General features: G+C 54.5%; 3 protein-coding genes across 4 annotated transcripts in view; all 3 read left to right on the top strand.

Annotated features, from left to right (window-relative positions):
• The first annotated feature begins 1340 nt into the window (after positions 1–1340).
• On the top strand, positions 1341–3419 carry HIPK4 (homeodomain interacting protein kinase 4). 2 transcript variants are annotated; one of them, XM_027901864.1, is made up of 2 exons: positions 1341–2884; positions 3088–3419. In XM_027901864.1, the coding sequence occupies exons 1-2, from the start codon at positions 1454–1456 to the stop codon at positions 3391–3393; spliced, it is 1737 nt and encodes a 578-aa protein (XP_027757665.1). In that variant the 5' UTR covers positions 1341–1453; the 3' UTR covers positions 3394–3419. The 2 variants fall into 2 exon arrangements, with proteins under 2 accessions (XP_027757665.1, XP_027757666.1); XM_027901865.1 differs by having other exon boundaries at positions 1341–2862; positions 3088–3212.
• A 476-nt stretch (positions 3420–3895) lies between these two features.
• On the top strand, positions 3896–11609 carry PPIH (peptidylprolyl isomerase H). Its single transcript, XM_027901866.1, has 10 exons — positions 3896–4018; positions 4122–4186; positions 4465–4488; positions 4998–5042; positions 5477–5519; positions 6287–6379; positions 7830–7917; positions 8880–8920; positions 10137–10227; positions 11432–11609. Exons 1-9 carry the CDS (start codon positions 3953–3955, stop codon positions 10203–10205), a joined length of 534 nt encoding a protein of 177 aa, XP_027757667.1. The 5' UTR covers positions 3896–3952; the 3' UTR covers positions 10206–10227; positions 11432–11609.
• A 4421-nt stretch (positions 11610–16030) lies between these two features.
• The window catches only part of YBX1 (Y-box binding protein 1), a 9718-nt gene continuing 9175 nt past the window's right edge, over positions 16031–16573 (top strand). Inside the window, exon 1 of the mRNA XM_027901863.1 lies at positions 16031–16570. Coding sequence (XP_027757664.1) covers positions 16227–16570 — 344 coding nt within the window. The 5' untranslated portion in view covers positions 16031–16226. The remainder of the gene's footprint in view (positions 16571–16573) is intronic.

The following is a 16573-nucleotide window of genomic DNA, read 5'->3' as shown; positions in this document are numbered from 1 at the left end:
TTTACACTCCCACTCTGGAGGTTCAGCAGCTGTGACTGATAGCACTGTATCCCAGGAAAAACACTTCAACTCACCAGGACACTCCCTAAACTGATAATGTGTGAACCCAAAAGTGATTTTCTTGCCAAAGAGAGGAAGTGAAGACCCCATCTCAGCAGAAATGTGATCCTGCCCCACTCCAAAACAGAAAATATCCAGGGATTGTTCCCATACAGAAGTGGCAGAACACTGAAAAACTGGGCATTGACTCCCCAAGGCATTTCAGAAGGCCACCTGGCAAACTGAAGATGTTGGGAGGTTACTCCCATGCCAAGGGTGCCAGACAGAAAGACTCTTGCTGTCCCTTTCGTTCCCTGGGCACCCAATTCTCTGTGGGACTTCATCCTTTACTTCCCAAGGAAAGACACTCTGATTCACTTCCTGAACCCCACCCTAGAAATCTGGAGACAATCCTCAAAAATTGTACACACCTTGGATTTTCTACACCAGAACAGAAAGCTGGGGCTGATCTTTATGTCCCCTGGTAGCCTGTCCTCTGCACCTGAAACACTGGGCCTAGCTGTTTTCCTTCCTTTCCACACCTCCCTGGTATTACCCTATATATCACCTTTACTTAACTGTCCTTTTCTTGCCTGGCTTTTCCTTGCTCTACCTACCCTTCTTTGACTTCCATTGCCCTGCCTGCCCCTTCCTGGCCTTGCCTGGCCTATTTTCCAGGTGTTACTAAGCAGGGAAAGTGTGGGGGGTGACATTGCCCCTTGCTCTTGGCTTGGCCAGAATATTAATGTCCAAAAAGGTCATGAGAATGGCTATGGGGTCAGGATATAGGGTTTAGAGGAGCAGAGAGAGGTTTTCTGGGGCTGGAAATAGGTGTGTGTGTGAGGGGCTAGGCTCTGTTTTAAGGGAACAGAGATGGATTTCAGCAGGGCTGGGGATGATTTATGTTGAGCTGGAGATGAAATTTGGGGGGCGGGGATGGATATTTTGGGGCTCGGATGGGTTTTGGGAGACTGAGGAGATGTTTTGGGGGGCTTGGATGGGTTTGGGGGGACAAGGGGCTGGGTTTGGAGGACTGGAAAATGGTTTGGTGGGGGCTAAGTCATGGGGGACTTGGATGGGTTTCAGAGGACCAGGGTTTAGGAGGCTGGAAATGGGTTTTCAGGGGGCTGGGATGGGTTGGGGGGAGCTGAATCCATTTGGGGGGGACCAGGGATGTGGCTTGGGTTTGTGGGTGGATTTTGGGAGAGCAGGGCTGGCTTCGGGGCGTCCAGCGCTGGGTCTCAGGAGGCTCCTCCACCCAGGCTGCTTCTGCTGTGACATCACCCACAGAAGGTGCTGTCACGGCGGTGCTGGAACCCACAGTGCTGAGAGGCCGGGCTGGGACAGGTGTCCCCAGTCCCCGCTGGGCACTGAGCAGTAGGATCCTGAGCCCCTGGCGAGGAGCCGACCCACCATGGTGACACTGGTGGTAGGTGCCGAGTGCTACGACCTGGTGGCCGCGGTCGGGAAGGGGACCTTTGGGCAGGTGACCCAGGGCCAGCGCAGGAGCACCGGGGAGATGGTGGCCGTCAAGATCCTGAGGAACCACGATTACAACGGCCAGATGGTGAGGAACGAGCTGAGGCTGCTGCAGGCCCTGCGGGAGGGGGACGCGGAGGAGTCGCACATCGTCCGTTTCCTCGAGTCCTTCAGCGACACGGTCTGGACCTACCTGGTCTTCGAGCTGCTGCAGCAAAACCTCTTCGATTTCCAAAAGCAGAACAACTTCTCCCCGCTGCCCGTCCGGCACATCCGCACCATCACGGCGCAGGTGCTGGCGGCACTGGTCAAGCTGAAGGAGCTCTCCATCATCCACGCCGACCTCAAGCCGGAGAACATCATGCTGGTGGACCACTCGCGCTACCCGTTCCGCGTCAAGCTCATCGACTTCGGCTCGGCCATCCTCCTCCCCGAGGTGTGCCGCGTCCAGAAGCCCTACATCCAAACCCGCTTCTACCGGGCGCCCGAGATCTTGCTGGGGTTGCCCTTCTGCGAGAAGGTGGACGTCTGGTCTCTGGGCTGCGTGATGGCCGAGCTTCACCTGGGTTGGCCGCTCTACCCCGGCAACAACGAGTACGACCAGGTGCGCTACATCTGCTCCACCTTGGGACTGCCCCGGGGCGAGCTGCTCTGCGCTGCCCAGAAGACACAGTCCTTCTTCCGACGGGTCCCGTGCTCTGTCGGTACCTGGCAGCTCAAACCACCGGGGAAGGTGATGGCGAAGCCAATGGAGAGGAGGGTGCACGTCTTTTCCTCGCTGGATCAGTTAGCGGCGGTGAACCTCTGCCTGGTGTCTGACCCCGACCAGGAGGAGCTGGCCAAGCGCTGTGACCTGTACGGGATGGTGGAGCTGGTCAAGAGGATGCTCACCTGGGACTCGCGCGAGCGGATCTCGCCCAGCGCCGCCCTCCATCATCCCTTCATCTCCATGCAGGAGGTGAAGTCCCGCTTCGAGGCCACGCAGTACTACCAGCTCAGCCAGGAGGACCTGAGGCTATCCCGTATGGATTCTAGCAGAGCCGAGATCTCCCCTGGCACGGAGAGAGGTGCCTTCATCCCCACCGGCCAGGGTGCCCAGACGGGTGGGCTCAGCCTGGCCGAGCTGGCTGGGGACACCAGCAGCAAGAACCAGCAGAACGTCTGCCAAGCCCCCAGCCCCACGCACTACGGCAGCCAGTGCCACCAGCATCTCTGGTGTCCCAAGCCTGAGCCCACCAGCGGTCACTTGACTGTGCTGGGGCCTCCCACCAGCGTGGAGCAGCACGGCCACTGCAACGGCCCGGTCGTCGGTGGCATCGCGGAGCAGAACCTGCGTGAAAGACGGTACAGCTCATCCCGTGCCAAGGTACAGGCACAGGGAGGGGGCTCCTGGGCACAGGCACTCTGGGACAATGGGTGCTTGGGATCCCTCAGGTGTTTGGGGTGCCTGGTGCCCCACGTCCCCTGGTGCCGCGTGTCGTGGGTGTTCAGGGTCCCTGGTGCCCACGGTCCCCACAGAGGAGGAGGAGGTGACACTCATCCCCTGCCCATGCTTTGCCCCCCCTGCAGAGAGCTCTGGTGACGCGGCGCGACCCCTGGAAGCCTTCAGGGATGTGGAGACCAGACTCTGGGATGATGACACAGTGCCCAGCACACTTCTCCTGCCACAGAGCTGGTGACATCCCCAGCACCACTGAGCCCCCGTGGCAAGCCTGGCACGCACCCTGGCAGCCCAGAGCTTGCAGGAGACCTTCCTCGTCCTCATCCCCAGGCACCCCGGACACCAAAACCCAGCGCCTTGCTGGTGGAGACCACGGCCAGGGCTGCACTAAGACACACTGTGCTAGATGCTCCCGGCTCTGTTTTTCCCATTGATCCCCCAATAAATGGTTTTGCCAAAACCTGAGCATTTCAGCTGATTCTTTGGCCGGGGAGGTTTGGCAGAGCCCAGAAATGACCCCAGGACTCGAGGCACCTCAGCAGTGCCCAGCACAGGGGAGGGGGCGGTCACTGTCCTGGTCCCACTGGCCACACTGCGGCTGGTACAAGCCAGGTGCCACTGGCCTCTTTGCTCATCTGGGCACACCTGGGCTCACGTTCAGCCGGCGTGTGCCCAAGTGGGCGGGCAGAGGAGCGGGCAGGGCTCCCCGGCCGGACCAGCACCGGGGGCTGCGGACAGAGCGCGGTCCTGGATGGGGACCGGACACCCTGGACACCCAGAACATCCTGGAAATCCCGAACATCCAGGATACCCTGAACATCCAGGACACCCCGGACACTCTGGACACCCTGGACATCCCGAACATCCCGAACATCCCGGATAGCCCGGGAATCCCGGCCCCGGCCCCTCCCGCTCCCCGCCCACCCCGTCCCGCCCCCCAGCCTGTCGGTTCCGCTTCCACCGCCTCTTCCCCTTCCTGCGAAGGCGGCCGCGATGTCGGCGCTGGCGGCGAACCCCAACAACCCGGTGGTTTTCTTCGATGTCACCATCGGCGGGCAGGTGGGGGGAGCGGCTGGGGCGGCCGGGGGTGTCGGGAGGAAGGTGGGTACGGGGGGAAGGGGGGGGGGGGCGAGGGCTCACCTGGCCCCTTGTGTCCCCCCAGGAGGTCGGCCGCATGAAGATCGAGCTGTTCGCCGATGTTGTTCCCAAGACGGCGGAGAACTTCAGGTAAGGCTTTTTGGTGCAGGAATGGGTTTTTTTTGGGTGGCAGAGTGATTCCCTGCCCTCCCTCCCCGAATTGCTGCGCCTGCTTTGCGTGTCTCTCTTCACCAGAGATGCTGTTCGGGGTCCTGGTCCCCCAGGGAAGCCCATCTGGCTGCGAGGGGAAGGACTGCAGTCCCCCTCTGCTTCCTCTGTGGAGCCCCCGATGTGCCCGGTGCATGTCGAACAGTGCCCTCAGAGTTCACATGTGCCTCACACCCTGCTCTCTTTTTTTTGTTTTCCAGGCAGTTTTGTACAGGTGAATTCAGGTAAGTGGGTTACAGCGTCCTTTTTGGTGGCCCGCTGGAGAAGCAGAGCTGGATGAGGTGGAAGAGGGGCTCGCCTGGAAGTTTTGCGTGTTGTACCGCTACAGAATGAAAGAGTTACAGAAACCTGCTCTGAGGAGGTTGTGGGTGGGGTGGGGGCTCTGTGAGTCACGGAGGTGGCAGGTTTTCCCTTTTGCATGTGACTCTTCATGCCCAGGAGGCTCTAAAAAGCCCTGCCTGCAAACCCCACCTGCTCATGCTGCACATTGCAGTGGGATCCCGCGAGGATGGTGGTGTGGGTGCTGCAGGGTGCCGAGTCATTTCATGTGCAGAGCCCATTTGAGGCCTCCTTTTGCCTCCAGCAGCAGCAGCTGAGAGGCTGCAGCTCTCATGATTGTATTTCAAGGCAGCTGCTGATGTGCAGGGCAACCTTTGGGACTCCGAAGTCTTGTGGGGGTTTTGTGTTGGGTATCCAGTAAGTTGAAAGGATTTTCCTTTTTACTTCCTTACAGGAAAGATGGCGTCCCTATAGGTTATAAAGGAAGCACTTTCCACAGGTAATTCATCTGCTTTTTGGGCACTAAACAGCATCCTGACCCAGATGGGGTTTTGGGATCAGCCTTGAGGTATTAGTGGTGTTCGAGGCATTTGTGGGTCATGGCTAGTGTCACCCTCCTGTGGCTTTGGGGGATCTGGGGGTGCTGTCAGGTGTGTATGCTGGGGTCACTGGGAGGAATCCCCTGTTCCTGGTGTGCAGGAACAGAGATCATCAGTCTGGCATCTGTCACCTAATCACTGTCCCTGGTGGAACAGCAATGGGGTCCCAAATGACCTGATATCAACCGCTGATTTGTTGCAGATCTCAGGCTGCAGCACTCACAGACTGTTTGTTAACTTCTGTTGCACAGCCAGGCAGAACTCCTTTTTACCTTACAGTGAGCTTTCTGAGGCCTTTGTCCACTGAGAACTAAGTGCTGTTTTGCTTCTTTAGGGTAATAAAGGATTTCATGATCCAAGGAGGCGACTTCGTAAATGTATGTACTCCTGCATCCCTTTTGTCCTTTTCCTACGTTGTATAACATGCAGCTGTTTCCAAGGGTCCCTGCTGATTTATGGGATCTCTTCCTTTCTTGAGGTGTGCAGTAGTAACTGGAGGTGTCCTCACAGCATTGCTGCCACCTTACTGCAAGAGGCATTAATGTACTTGAAAACAAATCAAGTGTGTGGTGCAAGAGGTTATTTAAATCAAAACTAACTTTTTGTTACTGAATTGTCTGGAAATATTAAAGGGTTTGTGCCCTCAGTGGTGGTGGTGCTCTGGCTTGGGTATAAGCAGAGGGGAAGGCTGAAGTGCCACAGGATCTCTTCACTGTCCTGGGACCCAGTAAAATTACTTCATTTCTTGAAGTGTTTCAAAATATGAGGGGAGTCATAAAGGTTTTTTAATATAAAACTTGGCTGTATGAAAGTCACTGAGAGAACTGACCGCACAGTGGGTGTCTCAGCCACGCCAGACTCTGAGGTAGTTGCTAATTGTGACACTGCCCAGGCGTCCCAGTGGGCTTTATTACTTCCCCTGCACCCCAGCAAGCTTTACAGATCGCTCTACTGTTTGGAATTCATACAGTGTGTTTATTACAAAGCCATTTGGGGAGCGAGCACAGTCACACTGACCCCTGAGACCTGGTGTAAGCTCCTGGCTCAGAGCTGACAGTTCAAGTAAGCCACGAAGAACGGGAGGAAAAGAAGCAAGAGCTGGGCAAGCAAGATATTGTGCTGACTGGGCACTTCTCTCGTGCAGGGAGATGGCACTGGAGTAGCCAGTATATACAGGGGTCCTTTTGCAGATGAAAACTTCAAGCTGAAACACTCTGCTCCTGGCCTGCTCTCTATGGTGAGTGTGAAACAATGACGCTACAGGCTAAAAAGCTTTTAGTACTTTCTCTGTGCCTTTTTCCCAAGTGCATACACGTTATTTGCTGAACAGCAGAAATCCCCACCACTGGGTACAAGGTCTGGAAGACCTGCTTTGTAACTCCCAGTCAGAAGGCTACTCATGGGTTAATATCTTGAGTAACTCACTAATCCTGATCCTGCATCATCCTTTCTTTGTTGCCTGATGGAGCTCTGGGACAGGCTTGATCAGCTTTCAGAACAGCCTGGTTCTTACAGTTTTCTTACAGTGGTGAGTGGTGGTGTTTTGTTCTTCCCTAACACTGTTATCAAGCACTGACCTCGGCAGGGATGAAACAGAGAGATTTGGGAGTTCCAAAGCCACAGCAGTGTCACCATGGTATCTTTCATGACAGACCTTCCTGTTCAACAGGGTAAAGAAACTGCAGCCATTGTGTGTTGTCTGGTAGGAACAATACCCTGACTTTTGGAAGAGGAAGCAAATGGAGCCAGTGCTTCAGTGTTCCTGTGACCTTAAAAATGCTTAGGGCATTCATCATTTGGATTAGTTATTCACCCAGTTCGAAACATGGCCCAAGAAGTGGTGTCATGGCACAGCTAAGCAGCCAGTGTGCTGTGGTGTGGGAGAAGAAGGAATCCACTCCAGTACTGCCAGCTTTGTGTTACAGTGGCCTGGCTCTGGAGTTGTTCTGCTGGGTGAAACCATGGATGCCAGGAACCATGGATCCCAGCTGGATTCTTCTGAAGCTGGCTGGCAATAACTAGAAAGCTGAAGCGAGCCTGTCCCCTGCAGCTGCAGAACTTGCCCAGTTCACTTGTCAGCACAGGAATATGCTTTAGTAGCTCCTGGTTGACAATATTACAAATGGACTTCAGTGTTGCAAAGATGTTTTCTTAACAGACTGCAAGTGCTGTGGGTGTTGCAGAACTAAATTTCACATCTGCATCTCACTTTTCCTGGGAGCCCTGTGCCAATACAATCATTACCTTTCTCATCCTGATCAGCGGAACAGACACCTTGGTTTTATTTTTATTTTATATTTTTATTTTATTTTTATTCTGAGGAAACCTCCCAAATAGCAGAAATCACCTGCTTTTTTTTTTTTTTTCCCCCCTTTCTTTTTTCCTCAGGACAATACTGCAGCCAATAAGCACTCATGATGGAAAAGTCCAGCCTTTTTCTAGACTCTCAGCACAGTCTTGTGCTGAATGAGCCTCTGTAGAAATAAAATAAAAAGTTGCTGACATGGCTGTTGCACACACACTGCCGTGACCAGATGTGTATCTTGCTTCCTTTGGTTTGTGTAGCGAAAAGCTAAAAATAAGCTGGTCTAGAGCAACAGCTCTTTCTTGTGTGAGATGTGTCTGCCTTCGGTTTTGGCCGGTCTGAAACTGTAGATTTGTCGTGTCTTGCCATTCTCAACCCCCAGGCGAACAGTGGCCCGAGCACCAACGGCTGCCAGTTCTTCATCACGTGCTCCAAGTGTGACTGGTTGGATGGGAAGCACGTTGTGTTCGGTGAGTGCCTGCAGCGGGGTCCTGGAGTGCCAGCTCAGGGACATCCCTGGGGGGGCAGCTGTTAAAATAAACTATGGAGAGAATTGTGGAGCCTCCTCAGCTGGGAGGGACCCATGAGGATCATTGTGCCCAACTCCTGGCTCTGCACAGGACACCCCGACCATCCCACCCTGTCCCTGAGAGATTGTCCAAACCCTCCTGGAGCTCTGGCAGCCCTGGGGCCGTGACACTGCCCTGGGGAGCCTGTTCAGTGCCAACCACCCTCTGAGTATGGGCTGCTCGTTCTTCTCTTCTTGCTTGTGCAGCCTGCTGTTGTGATGAATCACAGTTGAAATGAATCACTTTTTTCTCAGGTTAGCTTTAATCCAGATCAGTTCCATGATTCTGTTGCTACACAAATCCTTTTGCCAGTGCAGGTGGCACAGATTAGTCAAGGGATCCCTTCCTATTCCACTGTCAGAGAGGACTGAGCTTTCAGCACAGTTTTTGGACAGCAATTCTGTGAAACCACATCTGCTAGCTTGCATTTACTGCTGCTTGAGGTGCAGGAATTCCAGGCCAGCCTTAAGCTGATGTCCTACTTACCGCTCCCCCCAATTCTTAAGTAACACTGATATTGCTCATTGCCAGGTTTGCATCATTACAAGGGTTGTGTTGCTAGAGAGGTGGTTTGTGCTGGATGGCAGCACAGCTGGTGGCAGTAGGTCTCAAACCCCAGGTTTCTACACAGACCACCCCTGCCATGGGAAAAAGCACCTAACCTGTGCTCGATGTGGAAAATATTTGAAGAGGGATGGTTTCCTTTATCAGTTTAGAGATCAGTAACAAACTCCAAAGTGTCCAATAGCTACACACTGCACAAGGCTTCTCAGGAAGGGCAAAAATGGGTGTAGCTGTGATGGGTAGGGGAAGCAAAGGTAAAAAAATGTCCTTATTGAAGCGGATAAATTTTCTCATTCTAGGTAAAATCGTCGATGGGCTGTTGGTCATGAGAAAAATTGAAGTAAGTTTGAACCCCCCCTGTTTCTCCCTGAATGTGCACGTTGGGAAGTGATTTACAGGATTAACAAGAGTTGTCCTGCTCTCTCCAGCTGTCTGTTTACAGGATACCAGGGAATACCAGTGTCGATAACTGGTATTATCAGTTGTCATCGTTGTAACGTAGCAGGAAATCTGGGGAAGCACAGGCTGTATGGGTTGGCTTTGGAAGTGCTGGTCTCTCGAGACTGGGATAGCCTTTGAGCGGAAATTACGTTCTTGGGGCTTTATTTGCTTTTGCATTTGCTCAGGAAGCCGAATTAAAAAGTTGTTCCATCAGCAGCGCAGACGAGAGTGTGAAGCATCTCACTTCTGTGCCACTGCCTGGGATTATTCAGTGGGTGCAAAATCATCAGTTCTGCTGATCCGTGATCAGCATGTTTAATAAGAAAAATTAAACTAATCTCCTGATGGGCTTCCAGGAGCTGGGGATAAGCTCGGTCGGGGTGGGGATTGCTGCCAACGTCGCGCGTGGTGTCACGGCAGGATAATGAGTAGATTTAACGAACAGCAGTGAGTTCTTTGAGACACTTCACTCCTTGGCACACATGTGGGGATAACGTGCATGAGAGCCTCTAATCTAAAAAGTGGGGCAAGCACAGAGCTGTTGGGTACTGGGAGGAGCTGTACAGCATGGAATAACCTGTGTGCTGCTGGCCCTTCGGGTCAGAAGCACCACTGGAGGGTTGTGGTGAGCCTGCTTTGGGCATCGCTGCAGTGAGAGCAAAGTAAAGGAAATTTGAGGCTCAGGGAGGAGCAGCCAAGTCCAGCGTATCGAGGGGTGCAGAATGAGGGTGGCTTTGTCACTGTCTCTTCCCTTTCTGTATAAACACAAGTTTGTTTTGCTTGTGGCAGCTGTTTTTAGTAACTGTGAAAGATTTAAGCCAGAGCAGCCTCAAGTGACATGATGCCTGCTGTATCTCATGAGGAGCTCTCCAGTTTTTGCTCTGTTTCTTCCCTCCCACTCAGAGGACCAGCCTCTGCTCTGTGTCCCATACAGAGAATTCACCAGCTTATGGCTGGGCCTGTTGCCAAAATACCTAACGGTGCTTCTTTGTTCCTCAGAATTCCCTGTTTCCCGTGTTCCACAAATGTCTCTTAGCCAGTCTTCCAGGACGTGTCACTGGCTGGGTTTGCTGTGCTTTGGTGAGGTTTAATGTTCTGTGTTTGCCTGTCCCCAGAACGTGCCCACGGGTCCCAATAACAAACCCAAGCTGCCAGTTGTGATCTCTCAGTGTGGGGAAATGTGAAGAGCGGTGCAAGAGCAATGTGGTAAGTGTCAGTCTTCCCAGGGACGGTGCCACGAGCCCTGGGCTGCTCTTTGCTTGTCTTTACAAACACCAGAGGCAGCACAGCAGAGAGAAGGTTTTGCAGCTGCAGCCAGAGGGGAGGGGGGGTTGTGGGAGCTGTTATTACCTTACACAGTTTTACCTGAACTTGAAAAAAATACCAGTGTCCTCATCTGAAGGGAGACATTTCCACTATTTACTATTATTCAGGCTTCTTTTTGGTTAAACCAATAGGCTCAGGCTAACATACAGAAAATTCTATTGCCATTTGTCTGCTCACTTTACTGTAAAAAACACAAGTATTTAAGCAAATCTCTCTAGATTTCAGTGTGTCGGGCTGCACCGTGTCAAAAACCTGTATTAGCCTTATCGTTGCTCATTTTTTCCAAATTTCAGCAGGCAGGCTGGCTCTGCCAAAATCAAATCCCCCCCAATTTTTGATCCTCCATTAAGTGGTTTCCAAAGACAGCTGGAATTGCCCATGAAGACACGTCCCTGCTGACGTAAATAAAGTCTTAGAGATCTGCAGCACCTCAGAATCTTGGGGGCTCCTGCTATTTGATGAAGTGACAACAGGGAATGTAATCTTTCTTCCGTTCCCCTGGTACTTCTGGTGGCATTTGCAGGCTTTTGAAGATAAGGACAGCCTTGCTAACGGGCTTTCTTGCAGATGGGCAGAGCTGTGCTGATGGGCTGGGTCCCCTTTAGGGTTGTCCCCAGGCCCAGACTTGTTGATCGTTTCGGTTTGGAGTACAGGATCTCTGGCCAACGTCCAGCTTTGAGCCTGGAAGCTTTTCATTCCCAGGGGCAAGGCTGGTGCCACCTTGTGCATTTCCCAGCCAGGTGTTAGGAACAGCCTTGCTGCACCCTGATGTCTGAGCTGCCTGGGGATGGGAATGGCTTCAGCCTTGCCTGATGTCAGACAGCCACACCAGCTACTTGCCAAGATCCCTGAAAATCACCTGGGGGAGGGACAGGTTTTAAGGGTTTTAGGTTCAGAGGCAGATGCAGTTGCCCAGCAGGCAGAGCCGGGAGGGCTCCTGAGTTCTCTGGCTGATGAAAGCTGGTGTCTGGCTCTCACTTAAAATCACCATGTGGCCCCTGGCGTCAGTGCACAGCCTTGCTGTCCCAGGATGGGTTGGGAATGCCTGTCCAGCATTTCAGACCTGTTTTCTTCTCTCTTTCAGTGTTCCTTCACCAGTGGTTAGACCTGTGCAACTCCAACTCCAGCTGGCTCCCACGCTGCCCACAGGCCAGATCCACGCTCTTGATGTTCTCCTGAAATGATTTGACAGTGGGCATCACATATTTTTATTCTGTTCTTTCGCATTTTGAAATGTAAATAAAGAATTTTTTTTTTTAAAACGTGTGTGCAGTGCACATCAGTTAACACGTGTGGGAATGAATTCTCCTCCAGGTGAGAAGGGCTGTAGCCTCTTCAGCAACATGCATTTTCCCTGGCTTGCTCAGCTGGGAACATTTGCTGTGTTATTGAGGGAGAGAAGGGGTGAAAGGAGCTGGGCAGAGCTGTGCTGCACCTGGTAACTGAGGCTGCCTGGCTGGCAGAGACGTTCATGGCATCTTGGGAATCTCCAGAACCCTTTTGTGTGCAGCTTTACTGAGGCACATGGCATTGGTACGGCACAGATTCCATTACTGTGAGTGAGAGCTGGGCTCTGAGGTGAGTTCTGATGTAAACAATGTCTGTCAGCTGTCCCCAGGACGTGGTGGCACCAGGCCATCTGGCTGTTCCACACCACGGGGTGTTAGAGCAGTTCACCAGGTGCTACAGGGGTGTTTGAGCAGAGCTGTAGGCTGGGAAACAGAGGATGGTGATGCTGTAGGAGTGAAATTGGGGCTGCTTGTCCTGTGTGGTGCAGAGGGCGCAGCTCAGGCTGTAGGTTGGTGGAAAAACTGCCTTTCTTCACCCAGAATGGGGCCAGCAACTTGCCCACCTGCAGGGCTCCAGCAGGAGCTTCTCATCCAGCTGTTTAAGGGTAAAGGAGTTAGGGGAGAATCTCTTCTGTCACATGCAGGTGCTTCACCCCATTCTGAGAGGTCCCATCCCTCCTTGGGCAGCAGGTGTGGGGTGCCCTCTGTGCCTGAGCTGGGTGAGCCCACTGGTGATGTGCCAGAGGAAGGTCCCACAGGCTTGGCTGTGCTCTTTTCTCTCGTGGCTCTTTGAAGTCCTGGCAGCAGGCTCTTTCTGGCTCTCAGGACTCCCACTGTCCTCGTTCCTGGGATGGCACAGCTGCTGAGGACACGCTTCTCCCCAGCCCGAGGCATCTCACTTCGTAGCTGCAGAACATCAAGCATTAAAAGAAGCACAAACACACCAGCCCTTTCCTCCCCAGCCCCACAGATGCTTTGCAGAGAGAGCTCTCTCCTGTGAGAGGAGGGTTGGAGGTTCCCAACAGGCTGGCTCAGGTGCCTCAGGGAGCTCTGCCTGTCAGTGCAGTGCTGAAGTTTGCACTTCTGGTTGCTGGTGCCCAAATTCACCACTTTTTCACCAGGGAAACCAGTTTATTTCTGGGTCCAGGCTCAGCAGCAGCACTTTTTCAGCCTGATGTATTTATATCACTGACATCAACTGGTCTCACTCCCTGCATACAGGGGTCACAAGCTTCCCCAGATTAATTAACAGCAGCAAATCCATTACTGCCTCTTTGAATGTTGGTCCAATGGCTAATTATATCCCATTACATTTCTCTTCAACATGGAATGTGCAGGGTTTCGGCTTTCCCCCTTGTGTGTCTTGTTCCTTACCTGCTGGCTGAAAGTTTTCTCGGAAACCACATTTTTGGGTTGAATTCCCCCACGATGATGTCATGTGTAGCAAGGCCTGGAATCTCCTGCTGTAGAGCAGATGATGGAACTCCTCTCAGCTCCAGCATCTGCCTCCAGCTGCGGGTGCTGCAGTGGGAGGTGGTGTCTCTGATGGCCTCCGTGTTCCTCTGAGGGTCAGAGTAGCTTCAGGCCCCCCCAAAGACATTGTTGGGGCCCGCAGTTTCAGCTGTAGGGGCATGGCCCTGATGTTCCCACAGGCTTCCTCGCAGAGCTGGGAGTTTCCTCCACCATTTTCTCTTTCTTGGATCTCTGCACGGTGCATTCCCTAATTCCCATTCTACCATAAGATTATTTTCCAGATGACTCACTAAGCACCATCCGGTTTTGACATCATTCCAGCTTCTTTATCCAGGTCATCATCGTGGTGCAGATCCTTGTGGGACTGTGTTACTGTTTTCAAGCTCTTCCCTTCGCCAGCCGAGCTGGAGATCGAGTGGAAAGATGCCCAAGGGAGCTGGATGGGACCAGTGTTCATAAACCCCCCATGGGTTGTTGTGGTTCCTTGGCTCCATTGGAGTCCCTCACCTGGCCATGGAATGTGGGGAACTGGAACAGAGAAACTGGACAGTGATTTGTGTGTATGATGCTGGAAATGCTGATCCTGAGGAGATCCACGTTGGTTGCAAAAACAGTGGAGTGATGGGTCATCTCCCAGAGACCTGGTGACCTCTCCCTCCTCTTATGTGGGAGAGATGACCTAGACAAGGGCAGGGCTGCGATTCTGTGGCCAACAACCACATTTTTCAAGCGCCCAAGGAAAGCAAGTTGTTTTCAAGGATGGTGGTTTTTCCCCTGGAGCTTCCCTCTGGGGAACCCAGCAGAGATGTTGGGTATCTCCAATCTGCTGTAAGGTGAAGGTACAGGGGAAAAGAGATAAAGGGGAGTTGAGAAGTGGTGGTTGGAGAAGGGCTCCAGCAGGGTGAAGGACCCAGCAGTGATGCTTTCCCGATAGCCTGGGCGGGCAAAAGGGCTTGGGGTGAGGAGCTGCCCCCGCTCCTCTGGGAAAGGAGGGATGGATTGCTTAAGGGAAAGCCAATTTCCCAGGGGTCTGCTTGGTGCTGCAGCTGTATCAGGAATAGTGTGGCCAGCAGGACCAGGGAAGTGATTCTTCCCCCGTACTGGGCACTGTTGAGGCCTCACCCCGAGAGCTGTGTCCAGTTCTGGGCCCCTCAGTTCGGGAAGGACATGGAGGGCCTGGAACAGGTCCAGAGAAGGGCAACGAGGCTGGGGAAGGGACTGGAACACAGGTCATGTAAGGAGCAGCTGAGGGAGCTGGGGGACCTCAGCCTGGAGAAGAGGAGGCTCAGGGGAGACCTCATCGCTCTCTACAGCTCCCTGACAGGAGGGGGTAGCCAGGTGGGGGTCGGGCTCTTCTCCCAGACAACCAGCAGCAGGACAAGAGGGCACGGCCTTAAGCTGTGCCAGGGGAGGTTTAGGTTGGACATTAAGAAGAAATTCTTTACAGAGAGAGTGCTCAGACACTGGAATGGGCTGCCCAGGGAGGTGGTGGAGTCACCATCCCTGGAGGCGTTTAAGGAGAGACTGGATGTGGCACTTAGGCGGTGTCGGGTCAAAGGTCGGACTTGATGATCTCAGAGGTATTTTCCAACCTAGTTGATTCTATTACTTGTACAGGGCTCATTTCCCACCAGTAATTAACACTTTCCAGGCCCTTTCTGCCCATCACGAACAGGAGCCCGGGGAGCGCTGCCTGCACAATTGCTCTGCCCTGCTGAAGTGCTGAGGCCTGAACAACAGGCCCTGATGAACCTTCCAACCTAATGTTACATTTAGCCAAAATTCTGCATAATCCTTAGTAAAATACGTCAAGACTGCACCTGTGTAAACATTTATGCTTGTTAGTAAGATATATTGGTATTCATTTATTAGTGAAGATTTGTATCTGCTCATTAAGGAGAGTCAGATATTCTCCGCACAGTTAGTGATGGCATCATGTTTGTTTAACAATATAAAAGCTGGACTCTCTCAGAGCAAAGCTGTAGACCTCACCTGTGGGTGAGGATTTCCCAGTTCCTGAGAGTAGATCTCCCTTTCCCTGTGATCAGACCCGTGGGTCTGGATGATGGTAATGTATCAAAGAGATAAGAACTGGTGATGTATCTTTCTTAATCCCTATAGACACCCTATCTAATAATGATCAGGCGCACTGCTAAACTTATCCTTTTATAATTCTCCGCTTCTTCCGCAGTTCTTTGCTGTTTTGCACTATGGTAAATTTACACACTTATTCTTTAAAGTTGGTGCCTGTGTTTCTTCTGAGCTGACTGACCCTTGTCCCCTGGTAGAACACCCGGGGATTCCTTACAAGAGAAGGGAGGCCGCTCAGGGTGGGGCACGAGGGGTCCTGAGGGGTTGTGAGCGGCTCAGGAGGGACCGCGGGGCTCCGGGGAGGCCCCTGAGGGCTCGGGAGGAGCCGGGAAGGGCCATGAGGGGTTGGAGGGGTTGTGAGGGGCTGGAGGGGTTGTGAGGGGCTGGAGGTCTTAGGAAGGACCGTGGGGTCCCGGGAGGGCTCGGGAGGAGTCGTGAGGGGCCGGTAGGGCCGCGAGGGGCCGCGCGGCTCCGTGAGGGGCCGTGAAGGTTCGTGATCACCCGTGGGGACCCACGGCCACCGCCGCCACATGGCCGCGCGCACTTCCCCGCTCGCGCCCGCCGGGGGCGGGCCCGCCGGCCGCGGCGGCCAATCAACGCCCCGGGGGCGGGGACTCGCGGGCCGGCCGGTGAGGAGCGCGAGCCTGGCGGCCGCGGGGCGCACCCGGCCAATGGGCGCGCGCTCCCGCCGGGACGGGCAGGGGCGGCCGCCAATAGGGTTGGGGTGAGGGGGCGGGCGGCGGGGCTGGGAGGGCCAATGGGGTGGCTCACCGCTTAACGGACAGGACGGTTGGCGAATCGCGCGGCGCGCGGGCGGGGCGCGCGGGGTGGCTAGCCGGTGCGCGCCGCCATTGTGGCCAGTTCGATCGGTATCGGGAGCGGAGAGCGGAGCTCAGCGAGCCCGGAGCAGGGAGCAGCCCCCCCCCGCCCCCCCCAACGGCCGGCCTCAGTCACCATCACAACCGCGGGAGGGCGGCGCGCGAAACAGCAGTCACCACCACCGTCCGCACCGAACAAGCCGCCGCCATGAGCAGCGAGGCCGAGACCCAGCCGCCCGCCGCCGCCCCCGTCCCCGCGGCGGCCCCCGCCGCCGCGCCCGCCGACTCCAAGCCAAACGGCGGCACCGGGAACGGGGGGAGCGGCCTGGCCTCGGCGGCGCCTCCCGCCGGCGGGGACAAGAAGGTCATCGGTGAGGGCGGGCGGGGGTCCCCCGGGGGAGGAGGGAGAGGGGAAGGCGGGTGGGAAGCCCCCGATTTCGCTCCCCCTTTCCCCGCTCCCCCCCCCCCCCCCTCCACTGCACGGCTGAGGGGGGGCGCGCGCTCCTCCTCGCTGAGGGGGCGGCGCGCGCCCCCGCTCGAGCGGGAGCGCGCGCA

Source organism: Empidonax traillii, unplaced genomic scaffold, assembly GCF_003031625.1.
Source record: "Empidonax traillii isolate 1590-97213 ecotype Southwest subspecies unplaced genomic scaffold, ASM303162v1 scaffold817:size391546, whole genome shotgun sequence".
Classification (NCBI taxonomy): Eukaryota; Metazoa; Chordata; class Aves; order Passeriformes; family Tyrannidae; genus Empidonax; species Empidonax traillii.
Note: the sequence above shows the minus strand (reverse complement) of the source record. Positions and strands in the feature narration are given on the sequence as shown.

What these genes read in the sequence shown, in the direction of transcription:
- HIPK4 (XM_027901864.1), top strand. Translation starts at nt 1,454, where the DNA reads ATGGTGACACTGGTGGTAGGTGCCGAGTGCTACGACCTGGTGGCCGCG. An exon ending in ACAGCTCATCCCGTGCCAAG is followed by an intron (nt 2,885 to 3,087) that starts GTACAGGCACAG and finishes CCCCCCCTGCAG; the next exon opens with AGAGCTCTGGTGACGCGGCG.
- PPIH (XM_027901866.1), top strand. Translation starts at nt 3,953, where the DNA reads ATGTCGGCGCTGGCGGCGAACCCCAACAACCCGGTGGTTTTCTTCGAT. An exon ending in AAAGGAAGCACTTTCCACAG is followed by an intron (nt 5,043 to 5,476) that starts GTAATTCATCTG and finishes TTGCTTCTTTAG; the next exon opens with GGTAATAAAGGATTTCATGA. An exon ending in TGGTCATGAGAAAAATTGAA is followed by an intron (nt 8,921 to 10,136) that starts GTAAGTTTGAAC and finishes GCCTGTCCCCAG; the next exon opens with AACGTGCCCACGGGTCCCAA.